The sequence below is a fragment of the Camelus dromedarius genome, chromosome 7, assembly GCF_036321535.1.
Source record: "Camelus dromedarius isolate mCamDro1 chromosome 7, mCamDro1.pat, whole genome shotgun sequence".
NCBI classification, from domain to species: Eukaryota; Metazoa; Chordata; class Mammalia; order Artiodactyla; family Camelidae; genus Camelus; species Camelus dromedarius.
In genome coordinates, this window is record NC_087442.1 from 3,985,158 (window position 1) to 4,001,599 (window position 16,442).

General features: G+C 44.2%; 1 protein-coding gene across 3 annotated transcripts in view; it reads right to left on the bottom strand.

Moving 5' to 3' along the window:
* The window catches only part of ACTR3B (actin related protein 3B), a 62,151-nt gene extending 61,304 nt beyond the window's left edge, over positions 1–847 (bottom strand). For 2 of the 3 annotated variants that reach the window (XM_064487180.1, XM_031455757.2), the window contains exon 1: positions 705–847. In XM_064487180.1, the coding sequence (XP_064343250.1) occupies positions 705–748 (44 nt within the window). In that variant the 5' untranslated portion in view covers positions 749–847. The remainder of the gene's footprint in view (positions 1–704) is intronic. The other variant, XM_064487183.1, reaches the window with a different exon arrangement.
* Between the last annotated feature and the right edge of the window lie 15,595 nt (positions 848–16,442).

Sequence of the window (16,442 nt, forward strand, 5' to 3'; positions counted from 1 at the left end):
AAATGTAAAAGGGGTGGGGGAAGAACTATCCCACAAACCGGATTTCCCAAATTTAGACTTTGTTTTTCAAACTGGAGCCGTTTTAACATTTTTTTAAGTGAAAAGGCAACTCTACGCAAACTAAAACAGCAGCTTAGCCTGAGTGGGCCATTCAGTACTGGAAAAGAGCAGAGCGGGCTGGAAAAAGGTGCCAACATGGTAGATGAAAGTGAAAACCTCTACAAGTAAGCGATAAAGAATAACCAGCAAGGAGAACTGACATGCGCCTGGGGACCCAAAACGAGGGCCACTTCTAAGAATGTGAGAAGGCAGGGGTACGGTTAGGTAGGGGGAGAGCAAGTAACGTCAGGGGGGTCCGCCGCCAACGGCCCGAAAGCGGGCATCCCAGGGAGGCTGCGAGCCCAGGGAGTCCCCGCGGGCCGCTCGAGAGGAGAGGTGGGAGGCGAGGCGAGGCGAGGCGAGCCGGGCCCGCCGGGCCCCCGGCTCTCTCCCCACCAAGGTGAGCGAGCCGTGCGTGGCCCCTGCGGGCGTGGACGGGAGGGACGGGGCGGGGAGCGGGGCCGGCCGCCGCCCCCTGCACAGGTGTGCCCGGGGCGGGCCGCCGCCAGGTGACGTGAGGGCGAGGGCGGGCGGCGGGCAGGTGCTCGGCCCCCGGGGCCGGAGCGGGGCCGCGCGGGAGCGGGGTGGGCGCCCGCGGCTCTTACCCGGTGCCGCAGTCCACCACGCAGGGAGGCAGGGAGCCCGCCATGCTCGGCACGCGCGCCGCTCGGCCCACGCGGGCGGCCCGGGAGGCCCCGCAGCGGTCCGCTCGCCGGCCGCTCGCCGCGCTCGCCCCGCGCCGCCCGCTCCCGGGGGTCTCCGCAGCGCCGCCGCGGAAGCCCGGATGCTCGCGGCCGCCCACGTGACGCCGCGCCCGGCCGGCCAATCACGGCGCGGGCACGCAGCGTCCTCGCCCCGCCCCCCGGCCGCCATCTTTAGTGCTGGCAGTGGGGTCTCGTTGCCCATATATCCAACCTGGCCCCTGAGGAGATTGCGGGCTATTTTTAACTGACTTACCGTGAACGTGACCCCATTTCCAAGGCCTGGCTCCTTCTCATCCTGTAAGTCTCCGCTCAAATGTCACCTTCTTAAGGAATTTGTCTCTGATCACCCACCAGGTGCCTTCCCTGCACCATACTCCCTATCTCAAGATCTATTACTTACGTTCACATTTGGAGCAAATGTGTACCATATATATATTTCATTGTAGTCGGTCCCCCTCGCCAGACTATAGGCTCCACTAGGATGGGCTCCTGTCTGTCCAACCATTGATGACTGGATGCGTAGCACAGTACTCGGTGCATTCGTGGGAAGCACCCAAATGCTTTTTGAATGAATAAAGAAAAAAAAAATCACCATCAGAATTATTATACCTACCAGAACACTGCATAATTTCTTGTATAGAAGAAAAACCTACAAAACAAATGCATGGCCTGCCTTAAGGAATGAATGGCCTTCGATTGGGTTAATACCCCACCAAGATCATTATGGAAAATATTTTCAAGTATCAAAGATGAAATGGTCGTCCAAAAGTCCTTACTGGAACCCAGGACCAAAGTAGGTAAGCACTTACCTACCAAGTTATGAAGACAGTGAAAGTCCCACTTGCTCCCTCTTCTCTGCCCTACCATAAATTCCTGCCTTCATTTTTTAGGAGGTTTCTGGAGATTTAGTTCCATGTAGTTTAACTGGTATTTAAAGCATTTTTAAACTGTTTTTTCCCCAGGAGAAGTAATAAATTAGTTGATCGTGCTAGGTAAACCATGATCATTCTTTTTTTTTTTTTTTTTAAATCTATTTAGGTCAAATAAGGCCTAGACCTAGAAATTGATCAAGGGAACTGGGAAGAGAGGTGGAAGTTGGGAGGAAAAGGAAAGCTCAGGAGTGTGCAGGAATCCCAGCATAGGACCCCAAGGCTGGGAGCAAAGGCCCACTTGCCTCCTTGTGTTTTGCCAGAGCCCGGCCAGGTCCCACTTTTTCATGGCCTTCATTAGAATGTTGTAGATAAACTCTAGACTGAAGACTGTCAGCACCGCCACGTCTTTTATTTTCATTCGTTTAGTGCGTGTTTGTCAAGTGCCTGCTGTAAGATAGGACTTAGATTAGCTTGGCCATGAAACAGTAAGTGGGACACTCACAGTCTCGGCCCCCAAGACTTTAGAGCCTCGTGAGAAGGAGCAACAGGAAACATTCTTTTTATGGCTGAGTAGTATTCCATTATATAAATACATCATACCTTCTTTATCCAGTCATCTGTTGATGGACATTTAGGTTACTTCCATGTCTTGGCTATTGTAAATAGTGCTACTGTGAACATTGAGGTGCATGTACCTTTTCAAATTAGAGTTCCTTCCAGATACATACCCAGGGGTGGGATTGCTGGTCATATGGTAACTCTATTTTTAGTTTTTTAAGGAATCTCTATACTGTTTTCCATAATGGCTGCACCAAATTACATTCCCACCAACAGTGTAGGAGGGTTCCCTTTTCTCCACATCCTCTCCAGCATTTATCGTTTGTGGGCTTTTGAACGATGGCCATTCTGACTAGCGTGAGGTGATACCTTATTGTAGTTCTGATTTGCATTTCTCTGATAATTAGCAATATTGAGCATCTTTTCATGTGCCTATTGGCCATCTGGATGTCTTCGTTAGAGAAATGTCTGTTTAGGTCTTCTACCCATCCAGGGGCATGGGATTTGATTACACTGATTACCCCACCTCCTACCCATCTCCTTGTGCTTCCTTCTTTATGTCTTTAGTCATGGGAGCTCTCTTCCAGTAGGTTCCATCTTTTTATCGATGGTTGTTCTGCAGTTAGTCATGATTCTGCTGTGTTTGTGAGAGCTGGTGAGCCCTGGCTCCTTCTACTCTGCCATCTTGGCTGCCAGCCACTGTCTTAGTGGATTAGGGCCCATTCTAAGGACCTCATCTTCCCTTGATTCATCTGCAAAGGCCTTGTTTCCAAATAAGATCACATTCGCAGGCACCAGGGGTGAGGACTCCAACCTGTTTTTTGGTGGGGGGGACACAATTCAACTCATAACACTAGCCTAAGCCTAAGCCAAAAGCAATCATTGGTAAGGGAACTGATGCCCTTTGATTGACTTAGGCTATTAAAGACCACACCCCTGAGCTGGAGACGGGCCTCGTGTCCTCAGAAGCACACGGCTCCCAACACCTGACAGGAGTAGGATTTGGTGAGCGGTAAGGGAAATGACAACAAATAATAGTTTTTGCCTCACCTCAGTCATAATTTTCCTAATTAAACCGTATGTTCTCACTCATTCTTGGCCTTTTCACTCCTCTAGCCCCTGCTTGGAATTGTCATTTAGATAACTATTCCTTGCTGACCCAGCTGAGATCTGTCCCCCTCGGAAGCTTTCCCCCAACTTCAAGGAAGAGTAATCAGTCTCTGCTCTGGGCTTGCAGAGGGCCTCACACATCTGTCCACATCTCCACTGACCTGATGGCCTCAAAATCACCCTACTTCCACAGCCCTTGGTAGAGCAGGAGCTCCAGAGTAGAACCGTGTCTGATACAATTTTCTATCTCCAGTTCCTCAGACACTTCTGACATTTTGTAGCTACTCAATGAAAGGTAATGGAGTAAATGAAAATCATAAGGCAATTTTGTTATCATCAAAAGCAAATAAAAGCAAATGTTCTGTATAATTTCTGGGTTGGAATTTTTACTGGTTTTTTTTTTCTGTATATTACAACATATTCCTCTGCATTGTTCTTCTTAGATCGTAAACTCCTATAGATCAGAGCCTGACGGCATCCGTTTTGACAAAGGGCAAAGCGCCCACAGAGAAACAAACCTCCCATTCTGTACAAAGCACTTCAAGTACAGTCTCTATTAATTATATTGTTAAGGTTTGCTCCCTCCAGTACACTATGCAAAATTCTACAGACTCCTTGTAATGAGAGGAATGTCTTAATCGGTTTTCTGTGGCAGGAAGAGGCGTCTCTTTATTGGGTTTCTACCCGACAATGACCCGCCCCCCAACCCTCCCTCCCCCTACCCCACCTTCCTGCCAACAGGCAGAGGCAAGGAAATGGGAATGCTTCCTGTTGAGAATTCAACATCTCTTCTTGGCAGGTGATGTGACTGTTTCATAACTGCTCTCCTGACTGCTGCATTACCCAGCTCCACTCTCAAATGAACTTTTAATAAACATCTTTTGATGCTGGCTACAATGCATTTTTACACACATGAAGACAACTTAAAAACCAAATAATCAGGGCTTCTAGAGATTGTCGATCTAATGCCATTTAGCCAGTGAGTACTTGGACAATATGGTCTTGATCTCCTGATTTGACTAGTTGTGCTGGGCCAAGAAGGAGAAAGAACACAAAAAGTAAAGGCTGTCTTGCAAACCTGCCTGCCCAGCAGCAGTGTGAGCCCTATGTTGCAGAACTGCAGGAAGGAGCGATCTGTGTGTTCTCTGTTGCCATGAGGATGCAAATAGAGAAAGGAGGACCCAAAAAGTAGGGCCCGTTCCTTTGAAAGTAGCTGGCATTCTCCCTTAAGAGGAAAAGCTTGTCACTGCACTCAATGGACCTCCCAGAGGTCTTGGCAATTGTGGGAGAGAATGGTCCAAGCTGGAGCTGATGGGCTGGAGAGTTTCAGACAGTTTGATAACAGACCTCAAACCACAGGGTCGGTAGGGAGATCACCTAGAGCTCTGAACTTACTCAGATCAGCTGTGCTGTTTCTGCCTCTGCGCATGGCGATTACTCCAGCTGCAAAGCTTGTCCTCCGCCACCCCCTCCAGCTCTTCTCACCCTCCTCCAGCACCGTTCATTCAGTCGCTCCACTTCCCCTGTGTCTACAGCCTTGCTATTTATCCTCCTGTCACTCTTGCGGAACTACTCCAGATCTTTCCGCTGGCCAGCCTGTCTCCATGCTCCGCCTGTCCAAGACATCTCGGGTGCATTACACTGCTAGGAGAGGCGATGTGGCAAAACACAGAAAGTTTGCACATCCTGTCAGTCTCCTGTCCCCACAACCTTCAGTGGCTCCCTATTGTCATGGAATTTGATCCAAACCCTCATTATGGCATTCAAGGTCCTCCATGGTCTGCTCCTACGTCATCGTTCTAATCTCATGTCATGCGGCGCCCCTGACACAGCTGGACACAGCAGACCACAGGCCAAACTCTTGGTATTGTCAGGTCTTCATGCAGACCCTTCAGTCTATAACATTCTTCTCTGCCTCTCCCATCCTCTCCATCCTTCAAGATTCCACTCAAGCTCATTCTTCCTTCCAATTTCAATGTCATTTTAATAAGATCTTCTGTTCTACCAAACAGTATCATGGTTTTATTTGTAACTCTTTCCGATCCAACTCTTATGGAGAGCTGAATTACAATAATACCTTTGTTTACAAAGCATTTTCACCCCATCACACATTTAATCTTCATAACAGCCCCATGAGGTGGGTATTATAAAAACTGTTCTTAATCAAATAAGTGAAGCTCCTACTTTTCAAATGAGGATATATTAAAAGTTTCCTTTCATTTGGGACACCTTCTTCAGGCCCTCTTGAGAAAACAGGAAAATGCTCAAGTGTTGAAAGCCAGCATCTGGTACGCTGAGGCACACTGTACGCCCGAGCCAGGAGGAGTCTGGGCAGTCGATCCTTCAGACTAACTTGCTCCTTTGATTATTTCAGATACACTTTGAAATGTTTGAGCTCTCCACCTCAAATGTTTTCTACTTCTAGTAACAAACACTTATGAACTTCCATGAGGCAGGCACTGTATGTTCTAGAGACTGAGGAGTATCCAATAAAAATCTAATTTTTTTGCTGATGGGAATGAAATTGCTGAGTAGTGTAATTGGACGCCAAGCAATCTGGACAGAGCGTACTGCCAAGAGCTAAGTCCAAATGTTTCCTGCCATTGTGCAATCTCACAAGCAACAGGTTTTGGAGGTGTTGCCTTCCCAAGGGCAACTTACTGATGTTGATTCTGGAGCACTTTTTCGAAGCATCACAGCGGGAACTCATGTAACTGTAACAGCATGTGCAGGGAAACTCAAAGAATTTCCACCTGAACAGCGACAGGTAGGAGGGTAGGGAGTAAGGAGCCATGGCTGCCAAGTTTGAGTCTTTTCATCCAGCTGAAACTCTGTTTGCAACAGTGTGTATCTGAAAACTGGGTACACAATTACGGTGTTTCTGTGTCTTCTTGTGTTTGCTTACTTACCAGGGTTCAAGACGAACTCTAAGCAAGAGCAGTTTGCAGAAAAACATTTGGTCACTGCGTTCCCAATAATTATAACTGATAACAAATAGCTATCAGTGAAGATAAAATTTATACTGTATTCTTAATCCAGATATTTTTAGTTGTATTAGTTTTTTTTTATTAGAGTCTAGTCGGTTTACAGTGTTGTGGTAATTTCCGGTGTACAGCATGGTGATTCGGTTGTACATATATATTCCTTTTCGTATTATTTTTCATTATAGGTTATTACAAGGTACTGAATATAGTTCCCTGTGCCATAGAGTAGAAACTTGTTATTTATCTGTTTTATATGCAGTAGTTAGTATCTACAAATTCCAAATTCCCAGTTTATCCCTCCACCCCCACCAAACTTCCCCCCCTCCCCCTGCTGGTAACCATAAGTTTTTTTTTCCTATGTCTGTGAATGTGTTTCTGTTTTGTAAATAAGTTCATTTGTATTCTTTTTCAGGTTCCATGTATAAGTGATATCACACAGTATTTTTCTTTTTCTTTCTGGCTTACCTCACATAGAATGATGATCTCCAGGTCCATCTATGTTGCTGCAAATGGCATTATTTTATTCCTTTTAATGGCTGAGTAGTATTCCACTGTATATAGGTACCACAACTTCTTTATCCAGTCATCTATCAATGGACATTTAGGTTGTTTCCAGGTCTTGGCTATTGTAAATAGTGCTTCTATGAACATTGGGGTGCATGTATCTTTTTGAATTAGAGTTTTCTCTGGATATATGCCCAGGAGTGGGATTGCTGGATCCTATGGTAAGTCTGTTTTTAGTTTTTGAAGGAAGCTCCATAGTGTTTTCTACAGTGGCTGCACCAAACTGCATTCCCACCAGCAGTGTAGGAGGGTTTCCTTTTCTCCACAGTCTCTCCAGCATTTATTTTCATTGTATTAGTGTATACCAACCAAAAAAAGTATGAAATTAATGTTACTTGTTTATTAGAGTATGGAAAGAGCCTAAATTTTGAAGTCTTTGACACTGTGTCCAAATTCTGTCTCAGAAACTTAAATATGCTTCTTCATGAGTTATTTAATATCCCTAGGGTGGGTGGCTGTAGCTCAGTGGTAGAGCATGTGTTTAGCATGCATGAGGTCCTGGGTTCAGTCTCCAGTACTTACACACACATACACACACACACACACACACACTCAAAACAACCCTCTAAGCTTCAGTTTCCTTATCTGTAAGGAAGCATTTTTCTGAGTTTTAAAGTTAGCTTATAAAAATACCAAGCAGCGAAATGTGGAAAGTGTTCAGTACCATCACTGATTCTCAGTGGCTGCTTCCCCTGATTAGTAATTCTCTTAACCTTAGATTTGTGTGGCCACAATCATGCAGCTCTGTCTGGCTATCTGGATTATACCTAAGGGATTAAAAAAAAAGGCAGGGGTCAGGAGGGGGGTAGCTGACACAGACCTGTCCTCACTATTACTTGAGATTTGAGACTTTTTTCCATTAAGGGAGATGAGCTATACTGAATCGCTCATACCCTCTTACCATCTCTCCTTGGTGACCAAGGACACTTCATTGTCATGGTACTAAAGATTTTTGATTTGGAGCTAAATAGCTTATATTGGTAAAAGGTGCAGGCTTTGAAGCCAAACTGCCTGGGTTCGGATTTTAGCTCTGACTTTATTCATTTAGTAGTAAGTACTTTCTAGATGCTGGCGTGGGGCTGAGAGCCTGGGGTCTAAAGATGAACACCTGTGAGGCGGGTAGAGGAGGCGATATGTGTATATATACATGACAGTCTCTCAACATGCAAGTACAGAGTGGGGACATTGTAGGGGCTGCCGAGGAGAGAATAACTAATTCTGATCAGGAGAACGAGGACAAGCTCCACAGAGGGAGGAACATTTAAAAATAAAAGAACGGAAAGTGGGAAAAGAAGAACCGCACTTGCAAAGGCACAGAGGCTTATTTCAGGAAATGACTAGACCAGTGTGAGCTGACGTAGGCTGTGTTGGTGGAGACGAAGTTAGAAAGAAGAATTTGAAATCCAGTTGGGGAAAACCTTCAGCACTAGTCTATGACATTTGGAGTTTATTCTGGGCAATAAATATCCAAAGATTTTTCAGGAGGAAATTGTGTGTGTGTGTGTGTGTGTGTGTGTGTGTGTGTGGCTGGCTGGCTGGCTGGCTGGCTGGCTGGCTGGAGGGACAAGGGAAAATGAAATTGAATGCAAGGAAATTAACTAGGGAACCAATGAGGTAGTTCAAATACAGGGTCATGATGGCAATAGGAATAGAAAAGACATTGCAGTGGTAGAAATATAGAAATAAAAGGTCCAAGGACCAGTGGATTTTTTTTTTAAGTGAGGAAGAGAAAGACAAAATAACTGCTGTATTTAGCTTGGATGGCTCCATGCATCGTAAAGCCATGAACTGAGATGAAAAAAGGACCAGCAGTTTCCCTTTGAGGCAGTTCTAGGACATACAGGGAAAGATGCTCAAGGAGCAGTTGGAAATGCTGGTCTGGAGCTAAGCAGGGAGGGCAGGCACCCTTCACTGCTCCAGTACCATAAAAAGGACGTAACTAATTCTCTGTTATGTTTGGAAGGGGCAGGGTAGGTCACTGGGTTATTCATCTTTGTCTGCATCTATGACGCAGGGATATAGAAATGTCAAAACTCTTCCCGCTGCACCGCAAGGCTCCTCTCTCCAGTTATCTGCCCAGCTCCTTCAGCTGTCATATCTTTGGCTTGCATCCCAGATCCAGTTATTCGGTTCCATTGTCTCCATAAATTTATTTGTGCTTGTCAGATTGTGTGTCCTGATTTGGGCTTGGACAACGCGAGTACCTTAGTCATCAGTTGTCCATAACCCTGCACACTCTGCCCCCGGTCTGCAGACACTTCTTCTGTTCTGCAAACACATTGACAATTCCTGACTTTGGCACTGAACAAACACATACCCCATCAGAGGTCCCAGTTTCTACCAGAGTCTGTCTATCTGACAACTATTTTTTTTTTTTAATCCAGGGGCTCTCAGAAAAACTGATTTTACAAATGGAAGAAGGAAAGAGGTGAGGAGGAAAACAAGATGGATTAAGAGAGAAGCCCCCAGGTGGAACTTCCAGGTAAAGCTGGTCTGCCTCAAAGGCCCTTCAGTGGTAAAGGCGCTAGGTGAGAAAGCAGATAGGGGAGCAACTAGCCAGGTCTGAAGAGCACTTCATTCTCTAAACAGCGCTGTAAGAAGGGCGCTGATAGTGCCCCAGGGCTACAGATTCCACGATTGCTCTCTGTGTCTGTTTCACTGCCTGAAACTCTAGATTCCATTTCTTTAAAAAATGCAAACAACTCTGGGAAGGTTAAGGAGTTTAGGACTTTCACATAGCATCATAAATTAGCAGCTGCTTTCCTGAGCCAGCTACTGAGGGAACGGGAGATTGGATGCAGGACACAGAGGACAAGGCTGGAGGGGAGAAGAGGACTGTTTATTTTTTAAGGCTTGGACAACTGCCAGGGGCACTGAATATTTAATTACTACTGCAGGAAGAGGGTAACACTGAAGCAGAAAACCTCCCATAGAAAAGGGGCTTAAGGCAGCTTGAGGGCTCTTGGACTTCATCCCCCAAGGAGAGCATCCCTGGGGTAGAGCAGACGGTGCCCTGCCCCCCCCCATCCTGCAGCGCCTCCTGCAAATCTAAGTCCATACTCTGCCAGCGACACAGTAAGAGTCTTCATGGGTAATTAAATAGAATGTCTAATATTCTTTATGTGGCAATATGTTCTAATTCAAACAACCGAATGTACAAGAAACTTTTGCAACTCCATCCATGTTTAAGTCGGAAGCTGACTAATAAGAAAAACAGGTAACTTTTTTAAACACTTACTAATCACGGGTAATTGTGTTTACTCCCTGCCATCGTGCTGGGGGACTGCTGCTGTTGTCACCATGCTCATTCTGTAGAGAGGGATGCAGCTTCAGAAGCCAGGATTCAAGGCAGCAAAACGAGGCACTCCTTAGGCAGGACACTCGAGTCCAGTGGCCGTCATTGTTATCCTTCTGTAAAGGAGAAAGTGTTGTCAGTCAGCGCGACAGTTCTGGGCACTATCTTCACAGGAGGCGGGGGGAGCCATGACTAAAGGTGGAGATCTTAAAACAACATAAATGTCCGTCGACAGATGCCTGGATAAAGAAGTTGTGGTATATTTGTATTGTGGAATACTACTCAGCTATAAAAAAGAATAAAATAAAGCCATTTGCAGCAACATGGATGGACTGGGGAATGTCACTGTAAGTGAAGTAAGCCAGAAAGAGAAAGAAAAATACCATATGATACCACTTGTGTGGAATTTTTATTAAAAAAAAAAAGACACAAATGAACTTATTTACAAAACAGAAACAGCCTCACAGACATAGAGAACAAACTTATGGTTACCAGGGTGGGGTGGGGGTGGGGATGGATAAAATGGGAGTTCAAGATTTGCAAATATTAACTACTACATATAAAATGGATAAACAAAAAGTTTCTTCTGTATATAGCATAGGGAACTATATTCAATATCTTAAGGAAAAAAAAAGGTGGAGCCAAGTGGACAGGGGTTCAAATTCTGAGTCTGTCACTTATAATCTGAGTGACCCTAGACCAGTTTCCCATTCTGCCTGAGATATTCCTCTGTAAAACGGGGGAAACAAGGCTGAGGATGTAGCCATGGTGTGAAAGTTAGACCAGCTGACAGAAATTGTGCCTGAAACTTAATAAGCGTTCAGTCCATGGCAGCAGCGCCTCTGTCTGCCATCCCTGCCTTGGTGGCAGATATGTAAGCTCTGGGGTGGGCATCTGGAAGTACAGAATACTGAACAGGAAACTGCAAGGATCTCACCAAAACGGTAGAGCCTGATACTGCCTTCTAGATCTTCTCTGGATTCTTACACAGAATTTCCCCCCAAGTAACGACAGGCAGGCAAATGATCAGAAGCATTTCCACTCAGCCTCTAGCAGTGGCTGGCCTCAAAGTGATGTGGTTATATTTATAACCCTCATGGGGATTACCTACAGTTGACAAAAGAGAAAAATTATGCAAGTTCTCAAGCTAGATCGGTTGAGCCATTGAGATCAATCACTAGGCTGAAAAAAAAACCCAAAAACAAACAAAAAAACCACACAGCCACCTCTTGTGTTTGGCTTTGCTATTTTGTCTTTGGGATAGAAGGCACTGGAATATAAGGGGAGAAACACAAAAGATTACAAAATATTCCAGAAACCTTTCCATGGATTTGTACGGTTACCTACACTGGTCGTAAATGGCTCAGGCAGCAAGCCCGGCAGTCTTGGACAAGTTACCTAACCTCTAGCTTCAGGTTCCTCATCTGTGACTCTGGAATATTGAAATCCTGTCTTGGCAGAGTTGGAAAAGTCAAATGATCAGCAAACATTTCACAGCTCCCTCATCTGTTCTTCCAGCACACCTGTGCTCCGCTCCTGGGGCGCGACGGCAAACAAAAACCGGCCACACTCTCTCGCACAGTTTATTGCCTCTCTAGGAGGGAGGGTTGCACGTGTGTGAAAAAAGGGAGGGAAAGATCTTTCTCGGGAGTGGAATCCATGGAGAGGAGTAAGACTGTTAAGGATGCAGTAGAAACTCAGGTTTTTCATCAAGTCTACCTTGTTTGAAACTAAACTTTCTGAACCTGTGAAGATGGCTCTGTCATCACTTTATAGACGAGGGAGCCATGTCCCAGAGAGGTTAAGAAGCTGCCCAAGAGCATAAGGCTGGTAAGCAGCAGAGTCAGAATTCAAATGTGTCCCTCCGATCCCACACTTCACAATGCAAATGCCCTTAGGGAACATAAGCCTGTTGAACTATTATCTCTCTCCAGAAATATCTTTGCATTTTTCCAGGTTTTTTTGACATTAATGACTAAAGTGTTCGATCCAACTGTGGAGACTCAGGGTCATACATCATCGCACCAAGGCAAGCTGGGGTCATACACACACACACACACACGTCTTGTTATGTCTATGTGCTACCACATTAATATTATTCTAAAACATACACAAAAATAAAAATGTAGAAGAATAAAATAAACAATATTTTAAATAATTCTCATTTTAGTTTGTCTATTAATGGAACAGAACACACTTTATTTTATGATGGATTGTGCCGTATTATATCACAAGATTTTTTTTTTTTAAGTGGAGGTACTGGGGATTGAATGAACGCAGGACCTTGCACCTGCTAAGCACACACTCCACCACTGAACTATACCCACCTTCAATTTCACAAAGCCTTGATTTAACACTGGGATACAGTTACTCAAAGCCTGATACCACACCCCTGAGAAAGCTACTTCACCAAAGCCAGGAACTGGAGAGCTCAACCTTAAACTCACAGATTCTTTGGGCTACTCTGTGGGGAAGTAACCAAGGGACCTGTGTGTGGCATAAATATGTTCAGGGTCATTCCCCATCTCTTTACAAAGCTTTTGTGAAGATCACACAATTTAAGATCATACAATGGGGTAGGGGGAGATACAGCTCAGTGGTAGAGTGTGTGCTTAACATGCACGAGGTCCTGGGTTCAATCCTCAGTACTTCCACTGAAAAATAAGCCTAATTACCTCTCCCCACAAAAAAATGTTTTTTTAAAAAAAGATAATACAATATATGCATAAAGCCACTTAACCCCATGCACACAAACTGCATGTAAACTACCAACTTCACGGTGGGCAGAGAGCGAGGGAGTGTGGAGGGACTGTGTCAGCCCCTTGGAGCATCCACTCTTTTTCATTTTCCATCAGTGACACATGACCAGCTAAGGCACTGACCTGTGTCCACCAGGCTCCTAGGTATTAGCAAAGTTTTGTTTTGTGTCTGTTATATAAAAAGTAGATACAATCAGAATTCTTTGTTTCCCCTGCAACCTCATGTGTTTTCTTACATATACCCAGTTCAGAGATCAGTGCTTCAGGGAGGTGACAAGCACTCTGCAGGTTGTGAAGGCCCCATGCGCCCAGCCTCAGGCTTGTAACCCAGCAGGTGCCCCAAGCAGATGCCGAAACCCAAGCCCTAACTGTAGTGACCCAGTTGGGTCCTGGGTCCCAGGTTCCAGATTCCAGGCATGATGGCCACTAAACAAAGTCCTTACTCCACCCACTGAGGGTAAAGGGAAACCTAATCATTTTTTGTTTTGTTTTGTTTTGTTTTCTCATTAACTCAGTGGTTAGGCAGGACCAAACTGAAAGGCTACAGGTGTTCAATTCTGCAGTTGGATGGGGCCATTTATAGGCAGCAACTTACAATACCAAGTCACCAAGAAAACCATTTGGAATACTCTTGGTTTCAGGAGATGGGACATTCAGCAAAACACATGGCCTCCCTATATCTGAACTACCTTGTCTGTGAAATGAAGAGGTTAAACCAGGTGATCCTTGCCCCCAAATCTTTTAATTCTATGAAATAAAAAGGAAACCAATATGAGTTACCTCTGGAAATTCATAAATTTCATTTGCTCCTTTGTAATCTTTTATTTTTTAAAAAAAAAGCTAAGAGAAAATGTTTAATACTTTTCTACAATAAGGATTACAGAATCTGTACCCTTGAGTTCCAGCTGTATCTCAGACAGGATTCAGAATTTTTGGACTTGGAATCAGAGCACGTATAGACCATCGCATCACATCAGCGGGATCCAGAGCAGCATGCTGTAATCAGTTACATTAGTGTTTCTGCAGTGAAACATAGGCCTTCTCACAATAAGCAGGATAAAGACGAAAAATAGTGTTACAGTGGTTCAAGTTTTACAGCCAAAAAGTTTGCCACATACTTCACAAAAATCCTTCTGTTTTCAGACCTCTTTTGAACTTCAGAATTGCTTCAAGGGATTGCAGACACGAGGTGTGTCCTCACTCGTGCTAGCCCCTAGGTAGTCATTTTTCATGTGTGGTGTAAATCAACCTAATATTAGTAAGTTCCAAATACTTCACAACCTTCTAGTACTTGGATTATTCAGAACTTAAATGCCAAAATTCACACCCTTTCTAAGTTCTTCCAGTAATAAATCACTATTGCAGAAGAAAATTAGGATTGGTCTAATTTGATCCTTTTCAAAACCAAGACTTGAGATTTTTGCAATCGGCTTTCTGAACATTTTCAGGATTAAAATTAAGAGGACTGGACCGTAATCTCCAGTTACACTCTTTCTCCTCGCTTCCTAAATAAAGGCGGTGCGTTTATCAGAACCAACTCCTCCCTCTTTGGATTCCTAATAACTAGTGTCCTTCAGTGTCTCCCACTCTGCAAGTCCCCGGCATGAAGCCGCCTGCAGAAATTCAGCATGTCAGCATCATCCCACTCAGATGGAGCAAAGACGACCTGGAGAAAATGTGGACAAAGATGTTCAAGAACTGTCTAGTCCTCTTTTTCTGGGAGAAACCTTCCCATAATTCCTGGCTTCATGGCTGCCTGTAAATAGTGAGCAAGGAGAGGAGGTCTTGGCGCCAACATCCCCTTCGACCAGGAATGTGCTTGGACATCTACAGTCCACAGCTTACCTTCCATTATCCACACGGAACGGGGGGGAACACGCATTTTAACTGACCAATTATGATAACCATCTTTTCTCAAGGTGAGCTAGGTTAATTTTCCACTCCTTTTACTGTATTTTCTCAGCTCACCTTCAAGTGGAAATTCTAATGATTTTAAACTCTCACCCCTTTGTCTGGCTCTTAAGAGGAAAAGAAGTGAGAAGCCCGAATCAGCTTTCAAGTCAAAATGTGGAACCATCAAGGGACCATTTCCCCCTTTGCTTTATGACACCATGACCTCTAGAACAAAGATACGTACTCAGAGGCATTACATATATTTAATATATGTTTATATATTTTTTATATTTTTAGCCACTGCTGTGTTATTCAAAATATAAAACTTAAATATGCTCCATGAAGATCAAAATATCGCATGTCTTTTGCTTCACTGTATCTTGCCATTAAAAACAGTCGCACCATTGGTGAAGAAAATTAAAAGGGATTGACAAGGCTTGTTCTTGTAATTGTGCTTTATAATTGATTGATTGATTGCTGTCAGCCATCAATATCACTCTACTGTCGGTCAATGTCTTAGAAGGATAAATGGAAAATTGGAAGATTTGATTAGTTACTATGAATACTCACAAAGATATAAGTAAATTTCAGCTAAAATAGTAGAATGTTGCCTTAATTGAAGGTGCACCATCAATTGCTGCTTTAAATTAAGTGTTTAGAAAATTGAGTGAGTGAAAAAAAAAAGATACCTTATAACTGAAGAAGAAAGGTAAGTGCACGTTCCTGCAACGTGCCGAACGTTTATTATAGCGCCTTATCCCCAGCTGTAATCACTAGTGGAAAGTGAGCCCAACTACATCCTCCTGGAGAAACCCTCGATGAGCTTTCACCCCTTTGTGGCTTTGAGAGGACACGTCACCCACCTTTTGATCCTATCTCCAAGTTTTGGGTAACTTTAAATAGTTCCCCCTGCTGTGAATACAAGTAATAGCTGAAGATTATTTTTGATGACAAGCAAAGGCTGGCCTCCTTCTCTTTGTTCTGATTGTTACACGGTTGCACCAAGAGTGTTGTATTAATTTGTCAAGTGCAACTCTCAAAATAGCCACGGATTAGAGTAATTATTCTGCTATTTAATTTGATTTTAAAATTACTTGAAAGACTCTTCATCTCAGTGTAAGATGTTTGAGGAGCACTCCATTTTTCTGATGGAAAAGAAAATCAGCAATTAGCAGTAGCTTTGTCCCGCCTCTGTGAGAGTGTGTGTGTGTGTGTGTGTGTGTGTGTGTACAGTGGACTTAAAGAGGGCACCCTAACACCTTCACTTATCATGCTCAGTTACTTATTTAGAGCCCCCATGTTTCCAAAATGGTTGCAGACTCGCTCCCTAAGTTCTTTTTTCTCTCCAGGAAAGAAGTTCAGTAGATACTTGCCTCTGGATGTCCCAAGGGCACCTCAAGTTCAAGCTCATACAAAGAGATAAGCTGTTACCCTTGCCAACAAACTAAGCCTTCTCTCTGTGGGCCATCATCATTCTCCACTTGTTACCAAAGCCAGATACCCAAAGTCATGCGTGGTCTCTAGTAGAGTATAATTTTCAAAATGAGAAAAATCATGATTATTGTGTAAATATAAAAGGAACACTTGTCAAATATGCTATTCAA